General features: G+C 35.2%; 1 protein-coding gene and 1 pseudogene across 1 annotated transcript; both read left to right on the top strand.

Annotated features, from left to right (window-relative positions):
- Window positions 1-2,309: 2,309 nt before the first annotated feature.
- On the top strand, window positions 2,310-9,517 carry LOC132636481 (vicilin-like seed storage protein At2g18540). Its single transcript, XM_060353373.1, has 8 exons — window positions 2,310-2,860; window positions 7,332-7,377; window positions 7,607-7,656; window positions 7,778-7,819; window positions 8,142-8,255; window positions 8,887-8,965; window positions 9,065-9,136; window positions 9,228-9,517. The coding sequence occupies exons 1-8, from the start codon at window positions 2,394-2,396 to the stop codon at window positions 9,273-9,275; spliced, it is 918 nt and encodes a 305-aa protein (XP_060209356.1). The 5' UTR covers window positions 2,310-2,393; the 3' UTR covers window positions 9,276-9,517.
- Window positions 9,518-13,015: 3,498 nt separating this feature from the next.
- Window positions 13,016-15,942, top strand: LOC132638595 (gibberellin 20 oxidase 3-like; annotated as a pseudogene).
- The last annotated feature ends 8,980 nt before the right edge of the window (window positions 15,943-24,922 follow it).

Genomic DNA, 24,922 nt, shown 5'->3' on the forward strand with positions numbered 1-24,922 from the left:
TTTATTAGTTGCCGTAACTTGGGCTCATCATGCTATACTCGCGAGGAAGGAAAAACGAGCAGTTTACTCTTTAGTAGCTACCGTTGTACTGGCTCTAGTATTCACAGGCTTTCAAGGAATGGAATATTATCAAGCACCCTTCACTATTTCGGATAGTATTTATGGTTCTACCTTTTTCTTAGCAATTGGCTTTCATGTGATTATAGGTACTATTTTCTTGCACAGTTTAGCTTAAATCTAACGAGTAAAGTTTGTTAAATATTTGACAAAAATAAAAAATGCTCACTTTTGCGAAATTTAAAGGGCCAATACTAATCAGGAGTATGTTTAAGGAATTATTTTAAACATACCCAAATATAAGAGATCATTTTTATCATTTCTCATGAAAAACTAACTCTTCACCTCCTTTTCTTTTTCCTTTTTTTGAAATTTATCTATTTGAAATTAGAGCTTACTGACTCAACTAATTTGAATTTGAGTCGCATATGACCAATAACACTCCCTACTAGAGTTTTTTCATTTTTAGGGTTTGAATTTGAGACCACCTATTTAAGGGTGGAAGTATTTCAAATTTTATTCATCCCATCACCCTCTCTAAATGACCTGCTTCCTAACTTTGGTTAAACTCGTCGACGACTCGGGGTTAATTATCTTGGACCAAAGGTGTCCCATTTTGTACGTTTAAAAGGTTTTATTTCTTCAGTGTCGTATAAGAAGGACGAATAAATAAATCCCTAAACTTAAGGGGTCATAAGCAACAAATTCTCTTACTAGTTTTAAAGAATAGCCCAAACACTCTGGAACAACATTTTACTTCTCTCTGCACTTGCTTTGGAACCTAAACCCCTACAATAGCAAAAGATCGAACAAAAACCAAAACAAAAACGGAGCTCCATCTAAGCCACAACACAAATCAAAATCCAAAATAAAGGAAAATTCGGAATTTGAACTAGAGAAGTGAAAAAACTGAGCGCTTTTGGTCCCTGTCATACCAAACTCAGATTGTTAAATTTAACTGGAAATGCGCAATTTTTTTTTAACTAGAAATACCAGAAGTCTCCGTTAAAATTTCAGAATGCAACATAAAAAACTATAGCAGGCACAAAAAATAGACCAAAAATAATAAAAAATGCACCTAAAAATAGTTACACGAGGCTCTTGAAATAGATCAAAAATTCAACATTGAGTTCCAGTTAAACATTTTCAATTTTCACAGTTCCGATTCAATTAATAATTAGAGTTCCATAAATATTCGATGGAGACCAAAATTGCTCGCTTTTGGCGAACTTAAAGAACTAAAACTACTAAAGTGATATTTAAGAGACTATTTTGAACTTTACTACCAAAGATAAGAGACTATTTTTGTCATTTTCTCAAATCCAACAAGGTTCATCTTGGATTGGACCAAAAGTGTCCTATTTTGTAAATGTTAAGGATTTTATTCGTTCAATGTCATATAAAAGGAACAAATAAATCAATCCCTAAACTTAAGGGGTCATAAGTGACCAATTCCTTTACTAGTCTTAAACAATAGCCCGAACACTAACAACATTTCGCTTACTCCTCTCTACACTTGCAGTGAACCTAAACCCCCTTCACCGTTAATGCCACAAAGGCCAGTTTTGGAACATTTTATCATTTCAAAATAGAAAATCATATTTATGTAGATACTAAATGGGGTAGGTATCTTCGCCCAATAAGAGCACGACACATGACTTTTTAAAAATAAAAAATAAAATTTTAACGATAAAGATAAATATAGGTAGTTTTAACGGGTGAGAGATTATATATAACTTTAAAATGTAAGTGCCGGGTATATCTGGTTTACTTTTTTTTCTTCTTTTATAATAGAGGGGCGAATATGACCCTTTCCGTTTAAGGGTCAAAAATACCCCTTTATTTTGGGAAAGGACTAAAAATGTTCTCATTATAAATTTGAGTAAAAAATATCCCTCATGTCATTAAAGTTTTCAAATATACTCCTATCTCAACGGAAATCTCTAACATGATTCGATTTTATTTTTAAATTCGCTCCATTTAAACCCTACCCAAATACATACAAGTTCATATGCGACCAACTTGTTCCTGAGTACTACATCTGAAGTCACTAGGCACAGAAATGGGTAATTCATATAAGTTTTTTTATTTAATTGAGCCTGATTTAAAAATAAAATTAGATTATAGTGATGATTTTTATTAAAATGGGGATATATTTAAAATTTTAGTGACGAAAGAGATATTTTTGACTTAAATTTAAAATGGAGAATATTTTTAGCGTTTGAAAAAAAAGAGCTGAGTAGTGTTTTTGACCCTTTTCCTTTAAAGAGTAACCCAAGCACTTGATGTTTCGCGAACTCCTCGACTGCACTTGCTTTGGAACCTAAACCCCAAAAATGGCAAAAGAGCGATCAAAAACTCCAGAAAACGAAAACGGAGCTCCATCAAAGCGACAACACAAATCAAAATCCAAAAGAAAGAATGAATCCGAGTCCGAAACAGAATCCGAATCCGAACCGGAAGGAGACGTGAGAAAACACAGGAGAAAGAGAAGCCGAAGCCGAAGCCAAAGTCGAAGTGGAAGTTCTCGGAGAAAATCACGAGATGATTACACGGACTCAGATTCGGGTAGTAGTTCGGAGTATTCGGAGACGGAGTCGGAAGAGGAAAGGAGGCGTAGAAAGAGGAGAGAGAGGAAGAGAAGAGAGGAGCAAAGGAAGCTGAGGAAAGACAAGGAGAAGAAAAGGAGGAAGAAGGAGAAGGAGAAGAAGGAGAGGAAGAAGAAAAAGAAAGAGAAGGGAAAAACTGGTGCTGTTACTAACTCTTGGGGTAAATATGGAATTATCAAAGAAACTGATATGTGGTGAGCTTGTAATTACTTCTCTTTTCTTTTAATTTTAAGGGGTAGGGTTTAGTTATTCCATTTTCTACCCGCATAAAAATAATGCGTGAATACTTGGTGTGCTGAATTTTATACAAAACAAATAAAAAGCTACCAAACATGGTATTAGCTATGCTAGTTTTAATACATGAATAACTCCCTTCCTAACCAGCACCAAATGACCCCTTAGAGTTATGGAGGTATTAGTAATATAAGCATTAGTTATGAGGGAATCTATATATTATTTTATGCAGGGTTTAATTATTCATGTAGTTAGTTATTCCATCTTCTATCCTGCATTAAATAATACTACATAGACTCTTCAAAACTTGTACATGTACTATTAGTTATGTTTTTTTCTAAAGTGCAAACCAAACACAGTAGTAAATTTATATATGAATAACTTACCGCCTAACTAGCTACCAAACATGGTATTACTTATGTCGGATTTAATACCTGCATAACTCACCTCCCAAATCAGCTACCAAGCGACTCCCAAGTGTTACTTCTCTTTCATATTACAGTCAAATTGTAAGGAGTTACTTGTAATTATCTTTTGAGTGTGTTCCATTTGGAAAATGTTTTCCATAAAATAAGTATCTTTTGAAATAATATTTCCTAAAAAAAGTTTACTGAAGATTGACAATGATGTTAGAGGATTGGATAGTGTTTTAGTGAAACTTTTGAGTATTATGAATTGATAAATGCTTAAATGTTGGTTGGAGAAGTGATTTGAAGTATACTAGTAACTGATATGTGGTGAGCTACTTTTCTCCTTTCCTAGCTTCATCTTTTAATTTAAGGGGTCGTTTGGTTGCTGGTTAGGAAGGGAGTTATTCATGTGTTAAAACTAGCATGGCTAATGTCATGTTTGGTAGCTTTTTAGTTGTTTTGTATAAAATTCAGCACACCAAGTACGGAGGTCTAAGTTATGAGTCAATTCACGTATTATTTTATGACGGGTAAGAAAATGGAGTAACTAAACCTTGCATAACTAATCCCTACCTTTCTAATACATGCATAACTCTAACCAACATCCAAACGACCCCTAAGTGTTACTTCATGAGAGCATACTAGTATTACTTATGTTTCGTAGTACAGTCAATTTGTAAAGAGTTACTTGTAATTATCTTTTAAGCTGTCCCGTTTGGAAAGTGTTTTCCACAAAATACGTCATTTTAGATAATATTCCTGGAAAATGCTTTCCAATGTTTGGCTGGTGAGTGAAAATTATTAGGAAAACAAAGTTTATTGAAGATTGACAATGATGTTAGAAGATTGGATAATGTTTTAGTGAAACTTTTGAGTATATTGATTAATGCTTAAATGTTGGTTGGAGATAGTGATTTGAAGTATACTAGTAAAAGAAGATGACTTCTCTTTTGGTGAAAATATTTTCTTTGGATAATATTTTCTGATAGCCGAACACTAGACAATCACTTATCATCCCAAAAGCATTTTCCGAAAGACTAAATACTTGATTGTAAGCAAGCCGGTTCTGTAAATATTTTCTGCACTATGCATAGAATTTTTGTCCCTATTTGTTTGAGCATCAACATATCCAAAAATAAGACGCACGATTAATTTTCTTTTGTCAATGTCATTGTCCTTAAAGTGAAGATGGTCATTTTTATTATAGAAAAAAATATATGCCCCAAATCCTAATCGTTTGTTCAAGCTTAGAATGAGGCGGATGGATTTTGGAGTTATAACCATATGATTTGTAATCATTCACGCATCTTCTTGATGCCTTTTTAATACAACAACTTACTTCATCAAAAAAAAAAAAAGAATGAGGCGGATGGATTTCTTGTAAGTATGAAGTGTACCAAGTCTAGTGACCTTTGAGCTTTAGGCCTAGGCAAGAATAAGTGTGAGATTTAGGACCATTGGTTTTAGAGAACTCCTAATTTACCTTAAGACTTTCCTTCCGGCCTTGTTGTGAAAGCGGGAATTCACTCTTGCGTTCTCTCGGGTAAGTCAGTCTCGCTCTCTCCTGGTTGTGTTTGTGAAATGTAGTTTGGAAGAGGTGTGTGTGTGTGGGGGGGGGGGGGGGGGTAGCACTAATATTGCTTCATGCTTAAAATGTCAGCGTCCGGAAAAGGCTCAAGGGGCTTGCTCAAATAAGCTGATGAAAAGGAGTTACAGATTAGTGGAATAGGATTGATAGTTATGGATCTTTACCTTTTTAAGGTGCAAAGATGTACATGTTTTTCTTATGAATTAGTCGGTCTAGTGGTCAATGAAGTGGGTGTAAACCTTGGAGACCAAGGCTCAAACCCCAACAGGGATTAAAATAATACTTGGTGATTTCTTCCCATTTGCCTAATCGTTGGTTGCCAAGGTTACCCAGAACCTGTGCTTGTAGGAGGTAATATGTATTCGATGGAATAGTCGAGGTGCGGGCCAGCTGATACGAACACCACTGTTATAAAAAAAAAAATTAGCATATGTTTGGCTACCACGTCTTACATGGATTTTAATATGCTGTTTCTTATTTGATAGAAGCAGAACAGATTGCTATTCCGTTCCTCTTCTAAGTAAATAAAATCAAGTGATAGATACTAAAGTTGATGCAAGCAGGTAGCTTTTCAGTTTCATATTGAACACACACCAGCCAATGATCAGTCAAACTATTGCCGGACAAAACTTTGGTAGATAAACCAAACTATTATGCATTTGGCTTAGGCTGTGTACATTTTACTCCATTGTGGAGATCTTATCCTTCAGGAGAACAAACAAAGAAAGACAAATAAGGCATTTGTATCTCATCTTTGAAAATTGATTTATCAGCCTTGGGTTTGTCATCCATTTGCTGGCCCATGCAATGTATGCTATCCTAGTTACCGCACTCCAACCTCCGGAGTGATTCATCATCAGGGCTGAACAGAAGCCCCTCTCCCGACGTAAAAACAACACAAAATAATCCAGATCCTCTTAGGGTCCTCCCTGCTTCAGGCAGTTGCAGTGTTCAGGTTTTTTTTTTTTTTTTTTTTTTTTTGAATAAGCAGTTGCAGTGTTCAGATTATCTTTATCAATACTCTTAAAGAGGTGCAGCCAGAAGTCGTCCATGCTTCCCTACTCACTCATCATGTAGATAGCATTGCCAAATAGTTTCATTGTAGACAATGCTGTCCTCACGCTCCCGCACTACACATCTTTGCTTGTGATGATTCTATCACCTCTTATAGACATCATTTCTATAACAAGAAGTACGCCTTGGCCTCAAAATAATTGAGGTTGGAGTTTGATATATGAATCCTCCCTGACCATGTTTCTCAATTTAAGCTTAACTCGTATCGTCATCATACCAAATAAAAAATAGAAGTGAAAAATAATTTGAATATATATAAATAATAATTGTAATAATAATAATAATAGTAATAACAATATTAATAATAATTCTCTATATTTTACAGGCTCATAAAACGCTCTCGTTATTTTCATTTTCATACTGCTTTGATTTGCTTGTCCTTATCTAACCTTTTTTGTCAGGCTTTCTCTTGAGCCGAGGGTCTTTCGCAAACCGCCTCTCTACCTTCCAAGGTAGAGGTAAGGTCTGCGTACACTTTACCCTCCCCTGACCCCACATTGTGGGATTTCACTGGGTATGTTGTTGTTGTTGTTTTCCAGGCATATAATCTATGATGAGGTAAAACATACTCCTAGAAAAGCAACAGGTTCAAATCAACGTTCTGACATGACTAAAACCTTTTACCAACTAGTAAATTATCACCCATATGGATCTTTTTCTTCCATTATGCCCTATGTTTTGCTAAGTCTGCATAGGATTCCTCATGAATTGACAAGTTTTATTCTAGCTGCTAGCCTACAACAACCTTCCTCCTTTATTTGGGTTTGAGACTGGAAACATGAGCAAGCTCACACAGGCGAGTAATTATTCTACAAATTTCAGGCTTTACTCTTTAATGTAACTTGAATGCTCTGAATAATTATTCAATCCATCCTCTGTTCCATTATACTGGTAAGAACATTTGATTTCCAGACAGAGCCTTACTTTTGGATCAATTTCTGGCATAATCCTTAAGAGGATGCGGCGTTTGGAGTAGTGAGACATGCTATCGACTTCCTATATGGTCCAGAAAGAAGCCAGTCACATTGCTGTAGATAATGAGATACCTTTTCTCATACCTTTTCGCACCATCCTCCTCATTCATCAGTGCAGATGTACCTTTTATAGTGATATAAAGGGGAGTGGAAATTTCTAAATTCATGCGTCATTGCGGTGATAATACATTGATGCTTGAACTAATTACTATGAGTTCTCGTCACCTTCTCATGAGTTATGGTTATATTTCAAAAGGTTGCAGGAATTTTTTCTCTTTGCTCTAGTGTACGATATTTTTTGATTCAAAAGGGGAGAAGTGTATGATTTGAATGATTAGATTGTTCGTCTATAAAAATTTCAACTTTATCTATTTTGTTATTGTAGGAACAAACGACCAGAGTTTACCGCATGGTTAGCGGAAATAAAGAAGGTACATAGTGGCTCTTTAAGCTTATGCATGTTGATCATCCACGCGGGACTTGTTGCAGGTTATGTCAATTGTTTTGATAAATTCTTTTGGTTAGGTCAAGCATTGTCCTGTTAGTGCACCATCGTGCATTTCGAAATGCCTCATTAAAAAAACTACCGTTGCATAATAGAACTCTGTATAAGATATTAGGTCTAGTTGTGGAGGTTTTCATTGCTTTTTTGATTTATAGATGAATCTGGAAAGTCTGCCAAATTGGGAAGAGAAGCAATTATTCAAGCAGTAAGTAAATCAAGCTGGGGAAAAGCTGGTTTTTATTAGCACCTGACTTTCCCTTTTCTGTACCTCTGTTTAAGCAATATATGCAAGGAACTTCCACTTTTGACAGTCAGCTATTGTGCAGATTCATGGAAGATCATAACACCGCAACCTTCCCTTCTAAAAAGTAAGGCTACTGCACTATATCAATCCATTTTTTTTGGGGGTGGGGTTGGGGTTCTTTCTATATTGATAATAAATATATTGAGTTGGGCTGTTTTGGTGTGCTATGTTGCTCGGACTCCCCAAAATTGTAGTCGCACCCGTGTTGGATTCTTCAAAACGCACTACTTTGGAGAATCCCACCCGCACTTGTCGACATTTCTAAAGAGTCCGAGCAACATAGTTGGTGTGAGGCTTCTACAGGTAAGTATACAGATGCTTGATATTTGAGTGTTAGCAATAGCAATGTCATCTAACAGTACTTCTGTTATTCTTCATTTTTGCAGATATTATAACCTTGACGCCTATTACAAACGTAAAATGGAGAAGGAAATGAAAAGAGGTGTCAAGAAGGTTGTGGACAATGAACGTACTGTCTTCAATGATGAAGAAATACGCAGGTAAGTTAGTTATGTGCTGCTTCACGTTCATTGTTATGAACTTCCGCGTTGATGTCATTAGTTTGTTTATATGCTGATTTTGGAAGGCCTACTTCATTGAATCATCTGGTCCAACTTCCATTTATTCCTATTCATGCTACTTACTGGCCAGAGACAGTCACTATTGCGTTGTAGAAAATCGTTTTTTATGTTGACTAGTAGGAAGTCAGTTAAGGGCATGTCGTGAACTCAAGTCTTGATAGGGTACCAAGTTTGGTGTTTAAGTGGAGAAGGATAGTAGGACACACCTATTATCTACAGAATTTTGAGTTTCGAAGCTGAAAATAATGGATTTCATAGTAAAAGGAAAATAACTTTGAAGTCAGTTAGGAACTCCCAAATTTCTAATGTGGTCTCGCTCTCTTGGAAACTCTTTGAACAGAGTCACTATAAATATAATTCTTGCATCCTGGAAGCTATAGAATCCCAGGGTAGCAAGTACATATAGTTAGATATACTAGAGTATTTTTTTGAAGACAAATTATAGGGCATAGCTTTTGTCATTGGAAGGGGCAAAAGAGAGGGGATTTCATGTTTGTACTAAATTTTTTATAGGCTGGTTCTTGAATTGTTACCCATTATGTTATCTTAGGCAAGAATTGATGCGAGAACGTGAGAAGCACAAGGAAGAACAGGTGGAAGCATTGAAGCGCGAGATGCAGAGTGGAATGGTATATATTCTACTACCTTTAGCCTTCTCCATACAACAGGTGAAAAAGTACATAATGTGACAAACTACTTTTTTTTGGTTGTAAATTTGAATCTCTAAGGCGCAAGCAATGAAAGAACAAGCTCAATTAAGAGAAGAGATGGCTTATCAATACAAGCTTGGCAACTTTGAGGTGAGAATTATCCTGACATTTCATGATACTCTAATTGATTATACAATATTTTTTTTCCAGTCATTGATCTTATTTTCTGCTGTCCCGATAGGCTGCAGCTGCTATTCAGAGGCGTTTGGACCCCGATCTCCCTATGTAGATGAGGTCCTGCAAAATTTTGGTCTTGGCTACAACTGACTACCTTAGGTGCATTTATTTGAGCAAATATGATTGCAGATTCATATGCAAGTCTGCGCTTCTATATTACTAGCTACTACTACGCTAGATTAGTTAAAATCTGGTTCATGTATTGTTGTGTAATATTATGATATTATCCGCACTCCATCCTTTTTACTCTGTGCTCCACCATAATGCTATAGTGCCAAATTTACCTTGCATTAAGACTGATGTCGATTCCTCCTTACCCGGCACCTCAGATCATGCTTTCTATTTTCTTGTGCAAATTCTGTGGGTTTGCTTCTTCCAAGTAGTCTTAGCACTAATAATAACATTCATTTCGTATTTATTTTATAAACATGGTAGTAACTAGGGTATTTTATAGACAGGATATGACACAGTTTCAGCTCACCGAGGACATGACCTTAGATAGGAGGTTGTGGAGGACTCAAATTAGGATAGAAGGCTAGGTGGCTAATCCTTTCACCATAGTAGTTGTAGTTTTGCTCATTTGTTTATTGCCATTTGATTGCTGTTTATATTTGTTGGGCCGTTGTACTTTAGTTATCTATAGTAGTTAATGCTCCTTTCTTTCCGGACTGTTTTACCATGACTTGCTCGCTTTTGTTATTCCTTGCTTTCATATTGTTTTCGATATGCTTGGTCCTATCTAACCTTTTGTCTTGTTTTTCCTCTCTTGTTCTCCTCTCTTGAGCTGAGGGTCTTTCGGAAACAGCCGCCCTACCTTTCAAGGTGGGGGTTAGGTCTGCGTACACTCTACCCTCCCCAGACCCCACATGGCGGGATTATACTGGGCTCGTTGTTGTTGTTGTTGGTAGTAACTAGGGTGTCAAATGGCCTGGTTTAGTTGAATTTGAGCAGATCAAAATAGGATGTGTTAATAAATGGGCGGGTCAAGGGAAATGGAGTGGGGAAGTTTTCTGCCGGGGGATTGCTGTAATATGGTGAGGAAAAATGTGGGTTCATGAAATTGTTATCTTAAGAGAAAAAAGGAGAAAGATAAACAGTTCTGAACTCATTTTTAAAGTCGATAGTTAGATAGATGTATGGGACAAACGGATTCTTTTGATTTCTTTACTTCTGATAAAAAAAAGAATTAAACTAATTAATCATCTTATAGAGGGAGGTCATAGCTTCTCTTATCATAAATATTTTTAAGGGTTAGGGAATTGTTTCAATAATTAGGACTCTTGCAAGTTCTAAAATAAAATGCATAAAAAAAAAAAAACAGGGGAAGCAGAGCTGAGCAAACTGTCAGTGGTCTCCCTCTCGTTCTGAATGAGAAAGCGGTATGTATGGTTTGGTGTATGCCTGAAAATTAGTCCAAAATGATACCATCAATTCCATGATAGACCATGATTAAGCACTTTTGACCGCGAGAGTCTTCCTACTCACAAGGACCAGAAATGTATACTAAGCACGTAAAGTTCAGGAAAAAAAAAGGGTTGACCTATAAAAAGTTACTACCTGTTAAACCTTTTCAAAAAATAAATTTGATGGGTTAGTTCATTACTTATTTTATTTCTCCAGATGTTACTAGTTGTTTAATCAGTTCTGATCCAAGTAAACTTCTAAAAGAATAAGTCTCGACTGATTGTTGATTCAATGCGTTTGAGACAAGAAGGGGTTGTGCTGATGCAAGGCACCCTTCACCTCCAATCTGAATTGTGGGTTCGAGTCACCTAGGGAGCAAAAAGGGAGAGTTCCTGGGGGGAGGGGTTTAAAAAAAAACCGTTTGATTGATTCAAATCTACCCCAGCATTTTCAAGGGGGAAATGCGCATATAGGCAAACATGGTCTCGGTTACGTGGTTTTATAGGTTAAATATATACACTTAGGCACCATAAAGATACTATAGCAATTGAGAGCATTTATGCAATTCTTTGTTTAGAGAGTTCAACACTATTTTTCAAGTGTGTAACGGACTAGGGTGGAAAGTTGGTCCTTTCTATTGTTGTATTTCGTTAAGTCCAGTTTCAGTTCAAATTATAGTAAGCTATTGAGTTTTAACCATTACTGCTTACCTAGAAGCTGTTGTAGGTTACAATTGCTTTTTAGAAAACAATTTGCTTTTACGTCAGAGTAGATTTGAAGGGGATGCACGATCAAGTGATTGTTGGGCAACGCTTAGGATTAATCTTGGGTTGCAAGTATTGTAATTCGAATGAAGCTCATTTGTTCCGGTGGAGTTTGAAGTTAAATCCTACCAGTAATTCGTGGTTTTTATACCTTTGAGCTGAGTGATTTTCCTCGTAAAAATCAGGTGTTCCTTATTCTTTCGTACTTTACAATTTCTAGTTGGTTTAACAAGAAACATATATAAGAATCAAGTTCGTGCAAGACGCAAGTTAGGCAAATTATAGGAGTTTTGCCAAACTTTGGTACAAGTGGAAGACCCAGTGGTACCCTTGTCAAAAAGCTGTCAATTGATACTCCTTTGCTGGAAAATTACATTTTTTTGCACGGATTGCCCTTCTTTTGGGGTGGTCTTTAAATTTTGCCCTTCATTTTGTGTTCTTTAAGTTTTGCCGTTCGCTTGGATACCTGAGGTTCTGGGTTCGAACCCCCGCTCAGGCATAAAATTAAAAAATAATTTCGCAAGGCAGGGCTGGGGGGAGTGTATGCCGGATCCGGCATACAATCCTTAAGGAAAAACTAAAGTTATGCCGGAGGGGGCAGACTTTGCCTTGAGACATATGTATATATATATATATATTGTTTACTTTTCAAGGCAACTTTTAATTATGCCTTAAGGAAAAGTTCCGCCTTATGAGGTATACTTTTAGTTATGCCTTAACTAAAAGTGTGCCGCATAAAATATAACTAAAAGTATGCCCCATAAGGCGGAACTTTTCCTTAAGGCATAACTAAAAGTTTGCCTTGAGGATTAGTTCTGCCTTATGAAGATACTTTTGGTTATGCCTTAATTAAAAGTCTGCTCCATAAGGCATAGTTCCTTAAGGAAAAGTTTTGCCCCATAAAGCATAACTAAACTATGCCTCGAGGAAAAGTTATGCCCCCTCCGGCATAACTTTAGTTTTTCCTTAAGGATTTTATGCCGGATCCGGCATACACTCCCTCCAGTCATGCCTTGCGAAATTATGTTTTTATTTTATGCCTGAGCGGGGGTTCGAACCCAGAACCTCAGGTATCCAAGCTAAGGGCAAAACTTAAAGACCACAAATATGAGGGGTAAAATTTAAAGACCGCAAATATGAGGGGTAAAATTTAAAGACCACCCCAAAAGAAGGCCTGAAAATTACACTTTGTAAATATGTTAAAAAATTACTTTCGTGTATATATTTTATATATAGAATCTCCTTAGATTCTTCGTGTGATTACTTTTATATATTTTGACTTTCCTTGGTGAAAATGACTCCGCCACTATTTGAGATTACTCAAGTCAGCCCTCTTGGATCGTATATTGTTCATTAAAATAACAAGTTTCTAGACCTATGATATATGCTCTTAACTGTTTTCTTCCGTTTCATTCTTTTTGTTGAGATTCGTAGAAATGCATGGCTTAAACATGATTTTTACACGTGTGATTAATGAAGAAAAGAAAACTTGGTCATGTTAAGAGGATGCCTTGGTGACGAAGAATCCTAGAGTTCTTTTGTTCGGTACATTGGTGGCAACAACGCACCACAAATGGGGTTTTCCCCATGCACAAAATAACACAGGTCTCGAACAATGCAAGATTCCAATTTTCTTCTTTTAGACACCTCAAATTTGTGTATATATAAGTAGATGCACACCAAAAGGGATTGTATATTCAGAGACACAAAAAACGTTTAAGTCACAAATAATCTCTATAGCCTCATTAAGTACTTACAGATTATGGCACCTAGAATTGAAGAGAGGCATGTTGAGACACTTTCAATGAATGGCAGCAACAAAATGCAAGTTAAAAACTTCATATGGTCCGAGGAAGAATGGCCTACACTAAAACACGATGATTTCGGAGACATTGAAGGTGATATTCCAGTGATTAGTCTAAACAATCGTATTCGTGACAATGATGATAAACAACTTTATGACAATCTTTGCCAAGTTATGGTGAAAGCAAGTGAAAAATGGGGATTCTTTAAGCTTGTGGATCATGGGGTGCCTAATGAGATTGTTGAGAATTATACTACTCAATTGCACGAGTTTTTTGATCTTCCAATGGAACAAAAGCTCAAAGGTGGCAAGACAACAGGTTTGCCATTGGGGTATTATGCCTCAAATCCCGAGTATGGGCAAAACTTGCCTTGGGCTGAAGTCTTGCAGCTGCTTCAATCGCCAGAAATGGTTGTAGAATTCGCGAAAAAGGTCTATGGTGATCAATATCACACATTTAAGTTTGTACACACACAACACTTATTGCAGCCTTCGTGCTGCTTCGCCTTGCAGCACAATACATGAAAAGGCATGTTTGATTACATATATAGGTGATTTTATTTCATGTCAACTTATCCCGCATGGTACGTACTTGATGTTGAATTGTGGGATCATTTCATTGAAAAGAATAAGATGTTTGATAAAGTACACTTTTATTTATTTAATTATAGATTGAATAAGTCCCTTCACTTGTGAGCCTGATTGACCGTACTACATCTAATCATAAATTGTACTCAATTATATCTTCAACATTTACGCTGACATAAAATCTTATTAAACCCTCTTCCTTATCCTAGGTCAGCATACCAAGTCCTTGCATAAGTTTTTAGTTAAATATTTAGCTCAAATAAAATCCTATCTGTTTCTCTAGAGCTAATAATTGGCTCAACATTAATCAAGATTTATGTATTGGATCAGAGGTGGAGCCATAATTTTTAGTTTTCGGGTTTTGAGTCACAATCCTTTTTATTTCTTGGATTCTAGATAGATTACTTATACATATTAAAATATTATTTTTTAATACAAATATAATATTTGAGCCAAAATTGCCGAGTTCTGTTCTAACTTTAAGGTTGGCTTCGCTCCTGATTGGCTGAAGCCTGAATGCACTATATATTCTTCTGCCAAAGATGCTGATTTTTTGACTTCTGATAAAGCAGCAACGCAATGATAGGGTACATGAAAGAAATGGACAAGCTAGGAATGATTATATTTGAGATGTTGGCACATGGATTAGGACTTGAAGATGATTTTTTCAGCAAGAACTTTGAAGAAAAGGAGTCAACTTATTTTAGGATAAGTAGATATCCTCCTTGTCCCCTGCCTGAGAAGATTGTGGGAATTGGGATTCATTCAGACCCACAAACATTAACCATATTGCATCAAGATCAAGTTGGTGGTCTTCAAGTACTCAAGGATGATAAGCAATGGGTTGGAGTTAGGCCACTTTCTAATTCATTCGTCATCAATATTGGTGACACCCTTGAGGTCAAATTCTGTCTCTCACATTCACTACTAAAAAGCATGAATTAAAAATAAACAGTAAAATCCGTCGCTAATCCTATTTATCGATAAATTAGCGATAAATTATCAAAAAATCTGTTAGATACGAGCAATTTAGCGACGAATCAGTGACATGTTCGTAGCTAATTTCAATTTGTTCTTTTGTAGTACTTCACTCACACACACACCAGATCTAAAAATAAAAGAAAATATCATTCCCACATGATGAGGCTACCCTTGTCTTAATCTAGGCAGGTTTAGTATGACTGAAATCATTTCTTAGAAAGATACTTTTCATAAATAACATAACATTTTTGGTTACCATGATTAAGGAAAATGTTTTTTACGGTATTAAAAGGGGAAAAATGACTTCCGTAACATATGAAAGAAATCTTTTTTCCTATGTACCGCGCTATCTTAACTTTAATTTCACATCTCTTGCTCCAACTAATATTTAGATATTATTATTAGTCTTTAGTATTCAAAATATCTTTAAAACACTATCTGATTGCTGCCTGATATTATTATTGATCTTTATTCTGGAAATTATCTTAAGTCACCAACCAAACATTGCGAATACACATCTTTCAGGAAAATGAAAATGACTTCTATCGTACCAAATACTGTCGAATTCCCTCATTTATGGATAATTTTTTGTTTTCTTATAACAATCTTAATTTTTATTTTCTTAAATGGTCCAATTAATTATTAGACATTATCAATAATCTTTAAGACTCAAAATTACTTCAATCCATCTGATTTGCTAATATTATTATTAATTTTAATATATAGTTTTTATGGGCATTACTTTAACTCACCAACCAAACACGTCTTCTATCACACTAAACACACATATTTTTATATGTTTAAGTAGTTATGAAACCTTTGTATTTCTTGCAGGCTTGGACAAATGGAAAGGTTAAAGAGTGTAATACACAGGGCAGTGGTGAATAAGGAGAAGCAAAGGCTATCAATAGCCTATTTCATGAGTCCAACAAGTAATGCAACTATTGAATGTCCACCTCAACTAATTGATCCAATTTCTAATCCAAAAAAATATGTGCTTTTTACATGGGCTGAACTGAGACACCTTCTTTTGACTACCAGGAGGGTTAGGGGCAAAGCTGTTGCCCTCAACAAATTTCTTATTTCTAATTGAAAACTCGAGGTTCCTTCATCATTATCAAATCTCTAGATGTGAGTTGTATTGTCGATTAAGTGAATATACTATAAATAGTGTGTGTGAATAAGAAGTTTCGTGAATACGACAAGGAATGAAATTTTGGTTGAAATGTGTGAATTGAGTTTGTTATTGAAGTAGCGAATTTGTTCGCGCTTTGCGAACAAAATATGATTAAATGAATAATGTTATAATTTATATAATAAAGAAATCAACAAGAAACTAAAATTGGCTTGTTTTAGATCACAAGTTTCAATTTTTGTTCTTTTTTGGCTAAAATTTCATGTCAAGTTAAACGACATTATATTGAACATGATAGCTGTGGAGTAAGAATTTGAGACTAGAAAGGACTAACTTATGTAGCAAAAGGGGTTAAAAACTTTAAATGGGGCCAAAAAATTTAAATGGGGCTGACAATTATACTTCCATGGAGTTGATTACAGCTAATTGAACTCTGCTATTCTTGGCCCATCAACATCTCTTCTTTTGTCTTCGAACTTGTTAGTCATTATTTTTTATTTTTCCACGTGACTTTTCAAAGAGAGAAATTATTGCTTGACTAAGTTAAGTGAGAAAGAGAAATGAACAATAAAAACGTATGATATAACTCCATTTCCTTCTCCATTTACTTAAGAGTATGTAAGAAAACTCAATCTTACTTATTTCTAGAAAAACAACGTAGTTTATGAATATATGCCTTCATCTACAGAGTTGCAAGGACATGATGCAAAGGTTGAGATTTGAGTCAGACTTGGGGAACACACAGAAAATCATGGTTAATCTCATAGGATAGCTGGGTATTGAATGAAAAATAAAATGATACGATGAAGAAAACGGGGTACTTTGCCCGAACTACCACTAACTAATTTGTGGACGATGACTCCCAAAATTCAAGTCAATTTGTAGAAAGACTAGGGTACTTGAACCCTATCATAATTGTCCCCAACTTTACATAAGAGAGCGCTGTAATAAAAGGACTTAAAGAAGTACTGATACAAATCTTGATAAGTAAAGAAATATATGTCTCATTTAACACAATGTGGGTTCAACGGATTAATATATATACACTTTCAGTCAAAGTCAATTTTAGGCATTCAATTACAATTTTGTATGAATATACGGGCCATACATTTTTTATACGGGAAAAGGGTCAAAACTATCCCGCTATTTTGAAAAAAGGGCTAAAAATATCCTCCAAACTTATTTTGGATAAAAAATACCTCACCCGTCTTTAAAGTTTTCAAATAAATATACCCCTGTCTTGACAAAAATTATCGCCCAAAATAACCCAAAATCATTTTTTAAACCCGCTCCATCATTTAAACCCGACCCAACTAAATAATAACCCATAAGATCCCCTTATTGGGGGAATAAGAGGATCTTATGGGTTATTATTTCAGTTGGGTCGGGTTTAAAAAAGGATTTCGGGTTATTTGGGGGGATAATTTTCGTCAAGGAAGGGGTATATTTGAAAACTTTAAGGATGAGAGGGGTATGTTTGACCCAAAATAAGTTCGGAGGATATTTTTAACCTTTTTTTCAAAATAGAGGGGTATTTTTACCCTTTGCCCTTTTTATATACCACAAAAATTTATTCGATTGAAATTTTGCTGCTCTCAATTCAACGTAAGACAAAAGAGGACTAGAGACAAAATTGGCACAAAAAAGAAACAACTTTTCACCAAAATATGTGTCTTCTTCTCTTTTTCTTCCGTAAATCTAACAATGATCTAATTTCTCATTCTTTTAGTGTTCAAATTAAAATCATGGAAGAAAGGAGTTAGTCACCAAGATGTCACCTTCCTCAAGGTCTAGACACTTCAACATACATATCTAATATGCTTTACAAGGAAATATGACTTAAGTCTTCAACGAATTAACCTTTAAGCCGAATTTTCTGTTTAAACATAGGAAAAATATTGTTATCATACATTGGAATATTCTAAAAATGACACAAAAAGGTAATCCCCTTTAGAGCAAGTCAGCACTCAGCAGTACTAAACTCTTGTATGTTTCATTAAAATTGACAAAAAATAAGCTACATCATAACTACAAAACTTGTGGTCCATAGATGAGCAGTAACATGTAACAAAATACCAAAATAGAGATGATTTTCCTTTGTCTTTTCAGTGATCTTCCAACTTGTTAGACATATTAATTTTATAGGCACAGGACTTTTCAAAAGAGAAAGATGACGATGCAACTTCAATTAACAATTCTAATAGGAGGACTTTCTTTAACCAATTTCCTCACGTTTTCAAAGGCACTCGTATAATCTTTGATAGCATAGCGAAACAGTTTCATTAGCCAGCCCACAACATATGTTTCACAGATCAAAGTAGCCAAACTTACTCAAATGACTACCTTATTATAACTTTCTACCATTTGTAGCTATCCTTTTAAATATTACCATTTGTAGCTACATTTTAGCAAAATAGTGTATGTTTTCGCGTGTATTTGTTGCCAACAAATACATGAGAATACGGTAAAAAAAAACCAGGATCCTTGATTTTAGCCTTTAACGGTAGAGCTATTAAATTAGATATTAATATATTTTTTTGATGTATTTTAGTGATTTTTTTTGTTTGCTTTGATGTATTTCAGTGATTTTTTTTGTTATAATGTATTTCCGTGTATTTTTTTTTTTTTATGTATTTCAGTGATTTTTTTCAATGATTTTTTTTTATGTATTTCAAATACATTGTGTACATTCCAACTAAATATGAAGTCAAATATATTCAAATTTTCGTGTATTTGAATGGATTTCAACAAATACATTCAGATACAAAGACAAAAGTTAACAAAATACACTAAGAAATACACTCAAAAAATACAAAGACGAATACATTAAAAAATAGTGTATTTGTGAGATGTAGATTTTTGAATGTATTTGTATTTGTCTTTTAACAAATACACACGGCCAGATCTGAAACACTACCACCATCAAAACCCTAATCTCTCCACCACCACAAAAATCCTAATCTGAGACACCACCACCACCAAAAATTCAAATTTGAGACACCACCACCACCAAAAAACCCTAACCTTTCCACCACCAACAAAATCCTAATCTCTCCACCTCCATGTCATCTTCTCCGCCGCCACCACCACCAACAATACACACGGCCAGATCTGTGCCATCGCCTCGTCGGATAGAGTGAAAAGAGAGAGGGGTGAGCACAGAGGGAGAGGGAGAAGAGAAGAGGGGCGGCGTGGCCATGGTGGTGGTGGTTGAGAGAAGGGTAGAGAGATTTTTTAGGGTTTTGGGAAATGAAACAAACCTGAAATGAGTAGTGATTGGGAAAAAAGAAAGATATATGTGTTTGGGTATGTATTTTTTATATAGCTACCATTTGTAATTTAGAAAAGTTAATTAACTATTAAATATAATTAAATAAAAGGGTAGTTAATATTAATAATTAGGTCTTAAAGAAAGCTATAATGAGTAAAAATTCCATCAAAGTATACTTTGAGGCCTTAGATTACCATTTTATGTGATAAGTATTAAAACAAATAACATAAAAATGACCTCTTATAGAAGGATCATAATTTTCATATACCACAAGAATAATTTTATGAGAGGTTTGGAGTAATAACTTTCGTTCTTCGTAAAAAAAACTCAAAATAGAGCAGAAAAGAGAAATTCTCTTACTAAAGTTTAAAAAATTTACTGAAGTTTTTTTTAAACTTCTGTTCTTTTTTCTTATGTAAATCTAGCAGTGATCTACTTTCTTATTCTTTGATGTTCAAAATCACGGAAGAAAAAATTATTGTGACCAAGTTGCTGCCTCCCTCGAGGTTGAGGCACTTCACCATTAATACTCCGTCAGTCCAATTTACACTGAACGTTCCTTTTTAGTGTGTCCAAAAAAAAATAAAAAAAAATAATGTGATACCTTTTTATATTTAAAAGTAATTAAACTTTAAACTTTTTCATTTTACCCCAATGAGATGATTTATAGCAACATAAATATTTATGACTTATTTTAGACTACAAATTTTAAAGATCTTTCTTTCTTAAATTTCATGTCCAGTTAAATGATATTTACGATCTAACAGAGGTCGGGTTGAGTCCCCTGTCATAAATACCCTTCCCCTACCTTCTCCTTATGAGACCGTGGGGCATAAATTAAAGAAAGAAAAGAAAACATCCGACTAAGAAAATGAGGTACCTCCCCCAATTACTAGCTAGCACTAACTAATTTGTGGTTGTAAACAATATAATCTATCCCAAGTGTTAAGTCAACTTTTCTAGAAAGACTCTAGTCTTAAGTCTTGGTTGCTAAATATGGGATTACTAAAAATCCAACTACATATAGTTGTTTATAGTACCATGAATGAGTAATAAAAAAAGGCTAAAGAATATGTTACAACTATTGTTGATAGATGATGATCTTTAGAAAACAATTTCTTCTCGTTATAAATGACTAGATTTTCATTGCTAGTGCGAAAAGAGAAATTATTGCTCAACTAATTAATTAGTCAAGTGAAAAAAGAGAAATCAACAATAAAGACATAATGTGTCAAGTTGGACAAATGCCATAAAATTTGGGTGCAATTTTTTCATGAAATCAATACAATCATAAAAGGTCAAGATGTATCAAGCTTCTTTAAGTTAATAATACCGTGTGGGATTTTGAAGCCACTGAACCAATTATGAAAAAAGTTAGTCAGACATTTTGTCATTTCATTAGAGAGACTGATCACTTAAAGAATGCACCATGCGTAACACACACTTAAGAAATTCTCTATACCAATTAGAGTCAGTTCACTAAACTGATGAGAACCTGAATTTCGATCAAATATATAGAATTTGCCACATTAGAAAGATTAAAGAGCATCCAAGAAGCTTTTCAAATAATTTAAAGATGATACATACTCGGAGCTAAAATGGAGAGACGATATTGGTAGTAAAGAATCTCTTGATAGGATATACCAGCAAGTTAATGTAACAATGTTAGACCTTTAAAAGAAAGAGATTTATTATGTTCAGTTGTCAAGTAATTTATTGTACAAATGTATAGTATCTGAGAAAATACGTTGAATGTTAGTTAACCACTGAAGAACATATAATAGCCTCCAAATCAAGTTAAAAAATACAAAGAAAACTCAATTAAAAGACCACAAAGTAAATTAGTTGAAATAGTCAAATACCAGATAATCTGGTTCATTGATATCACGAATAGGGTAGCCAACAAGATTAAAGGCTCTTTCTAAACAAATAAGAAGTCTCAGTTAAGGCAAGTATCAACATCCAAAGGCTACAGGAACGTATTTGACATTCAAAGAGTTGAAGGTGTCCCTGCCTTTTCATTTAAAGCTTGCACTAGATGAAAAATACACACTACTAGCTTAAAAACTCAATAAATTACAGTAGATCACTTCAAATTTTTGTTTTCGAGAAGGATAATTAAATTCCCTAATATTGATTGAAACTTGAACCCTTGTATAGGTATGCAATTTCAGAAAGCACAACAATTGAAATAGGTAGTATGTATTGGTATCAGATCTATTCACAATATGTTCAGATCTTTCCATTTTTTGACCATTTCTTGGGTAAAGTCTCCCTACTATATTTTAAAATTGAAGGAAAAAAACTCAAATATGCAATCGAACTATTGGAAATGACACATTTATGTCACTTGTTAATAGTTGGGCTAATTTATGCTATCGCCGTGACCAATATTTCTCATCCATATATGCCACTTAACGTTAACAACTCAAGTGGCTAGTTTTAAAATTCCAGATTTTACATGTGGCCTCTAATTAGAGGTTCACGTCGCCAACTTAAACCAGCCCGAATTAAATCCCAAATAAAATTAAAAACCCGACCCAGACCCGACTCACCCAGAACCCTTTTAACCCAAATCCCCATTCTTATATCCCTACAGAAGTGTTTCAAGCTCCATTGAACTTCATAAGAGGAGAAGATACTGAGTGTTTTATATTTTTAAGTAATGGAGGACCTAGGCAGAACAAGAGCAGATACTAACCCCTGTTTGGATGGTGGTTTCCCATGGTTCATTAATGTTTGATTTTCTATGAAATCATGTTTGTTTTCATTGTTCTTTAAATTATGTGGTATGGTGTTGTAAACCCGTAGTTCATTCCATGGTATTATAACTATGAAAAGTCCCCATTTTTGAAACCACGGATTTGGTGATTTTTCCGTAGTTAGGTATTTCATTTCTCCATTATACCCACCCTCCACCATTCACCCCACCCCACCCCCACCCTACCACTCACCCCCACCCCATCCCTACCCCACCCTCCACCATCCACCCCACCCCACCTTACCACTCACCCCCACCCCCGCCTTACCACCCACCCCACCCCCAACTACCTCACTCCTTTACCACCCACCCCCACCACCCTAACCACCACCCACTACCCCTCACCACCGCCCAACCCCACCCCACAACAGCTCACCCCCACCCTCATCCCACACCACCCACCTCACACCATCCACCCCTCCACCACCCCCACCCACTACCCCTCACCACCACCCAGCCCCACCCCCACAACCACTCACCCCACCCTACCATCCACCACCCATCCCTCCACCACCCCCGTCCACTACTTATTTTTTAAAATTCCTATTTTATTCTTTACCTGAGTTTTATTAATATATATATAAATTAATTTCTAATTAAGAGTTAAGGGTATTTTAGTAAACTTAAAAGTTATTATACAGTACCATACAGTCAAACTAAACAATACAAATGTTATTAAATCACAACAAACGATACAATCTATCCAAACATTGTGTTCATTAATACAATACAATACCATACTGTACCATACCATACTGTACATTAATGAACCAAAGGGAAACAACCATCCAAACAGAGGGTAAGTAGAACAATTCAAAGATGAGAAAGGCATGTGAGGAAGTGAGTGCAGACTACTGTTTTTGTGATGAGAAAAATCGTAATGAAGATGGACCAAAGGGAGCAAAAAGTGTAGCAAAGTACTCGTTGCTTAACCGTAGTCAACTTAGTAGAAGGGATCAAAAAGAATCACCAAAAATCCACAATTAAGAAAACAAAACCAAATTGATCAAGCATAACAAGACCTCTCTTATAACTACTAATAGTAACCTGGATGTGGGAAATAAGAATAGGGATTTGGGTTAAAAGGGTTATGGGTGGGTCGAGTTTTAGTTTTATTTGGGATTCAATTTGGGCTGGTTTAAGTTGCTAATGTGGACCGCTAATTGGAGGCCACGTGTAAAATTTGATATTATAAAATCAGCTATTTGAGTTATTAAAGGTAAGTGGCATGGATGAGCTATTCGGTCACAACGATGACATAATTGAGCCCAACTATTAACGAGTGACATAAATGAGCCATTTTCAATAATTCGATGATATATTTAAGCTTTTGGTTATCCTTATAGAGAAAGAAAGTTTCTTCTAGTTCTACTTCTTGCTTCTAATTCAGAAAGACTTGTCGGAAATTACCTGTTGGTTTGGTCTGGCCAAGAAAGGCATGGGACTTTTGGGAATTGCTTGGGCCAATCTAGGCTACCTAGTGATTACTAGCACCCTCAATGCACACTTTCTAACTATCTGTCTCCATCCAATCAATCCATGCCATAGACACTCAGGCTCGGCAAAAACAAGGCTAGGGACCATGCTCACCTCTTTCTTCATGTGGTTACTATTAGAACACAAGCCAAGAAACTCAAAATCAATAATTCAACCTTACTATTCCTTATAAAAGTAAACGCAACATTTTGTGTCCAAGAAGTAAACACAACATTTTGTGTCCAAGCAGAATAAGCTTCCCGCTATATTCATTTAAAAAATGCGCATTTTCTTAATCTTGAAAAGATCGAAGAGCAAACTAGGCAAAAGCACCCGGGAACTCATTTACTTGGTAGAGATTCATGTTCATCAAAGAGGTAATGGTTTTTGCCAGATTTTGGATTTCCGATTTTTCTTTGTCTTGGCCTTAAGAGTACATTTGTGGTTTCTATAATCTTTGTTGGTAATGCTAGAAGCATATTTAAAAGGTGGATTAATTTGGAGGGAGTTCGGGAGCCACTAATTTCGAAGTTTATTACCTGATCCAATAGTATAAACATTTTCCGCGAATGTGTTTTAATCACCAGAAATGTTTTTATTGAGATTTGATATAAAAGTGTCTTAAGCAGACAATGCTAAGAAATCGAAGCTAAAGGACAGGAATTATACCTGACGTTGATATTTTAAAGATTTAAGACTGAAACAAGCAAGAACGTCGTAATTGCCAATGCGTGAAAGCTTCAAAGAAATTAATGATGCACCTTTCATTAGTAATAAGATTATCTTTATTTTTTTTTTTAAAAAAAAGGGAACAGATGGAGTTCCTGTGGAAATTGCCTACTTTTACTGTACTAAAGTCTGAATGGTTATTGCAATATACCCCGACCACAGTTGTGGTGCTACAGAATTCTGGTAATATTTTCTGCTACACATCTTATATAAGTCGATTATTCTTTTAAAAAGCTATTGCAAGTATACTATTTAATGTTCCTGTCAAAGGTTGCTAAAGCTAGAACGCGATAAATGTCACTTCTAAACAATGTTTGAAACCAAATAATAATGTCCACATGAGCTAGAAAGGCTTAATTTGCTATTTTAGTTCTCTTCTACAGCAGTATTCACAAATACAAGCCTTTTTATCAAGTGATTTTAATCATGAACCAACTCTTCATATTTACTGCTTTGCTTATTGAAACTTTTAGTCATGCATGTTCCTGGAAAGAAGTATGTTCAAAAGTAAACAACATTTGTTTAGTTAAGAGGAAATTCACAAAGGCACATTCCAATCATAAAGTAATTTAAGCAGGCAATTTATATCAGCAAACTCATTAATAATGGCAAACAAAAAACAATGGAAGTAACATCATAATTATTGAATGAGTTGTTCGGATATTTATTAGTCCTTTCCCTCTATCTCTGTACTTCAGTTTTACATTTAACACTGTTTTGCCATGCAGTTGTTACTAAGGTATGCTTCTAAAAATTTGTTGTAATTTTTTCCATCAAGCAAGTTGC

This window comes from Lycium barbarum, chromosome 4 (assembly GCF_019175385.1).
Source record: "Lycium barbarum isolate Lr01 chromosome 4, ASM1917538v2, whole genome shotgun sequence".
Taxonomy (NCBI): Eukaryota; Viridiplantae; Streptophyta; class Magnoliopsida; order Solanales; family Solanaceae; genus Lycium; species Lycium barbarum.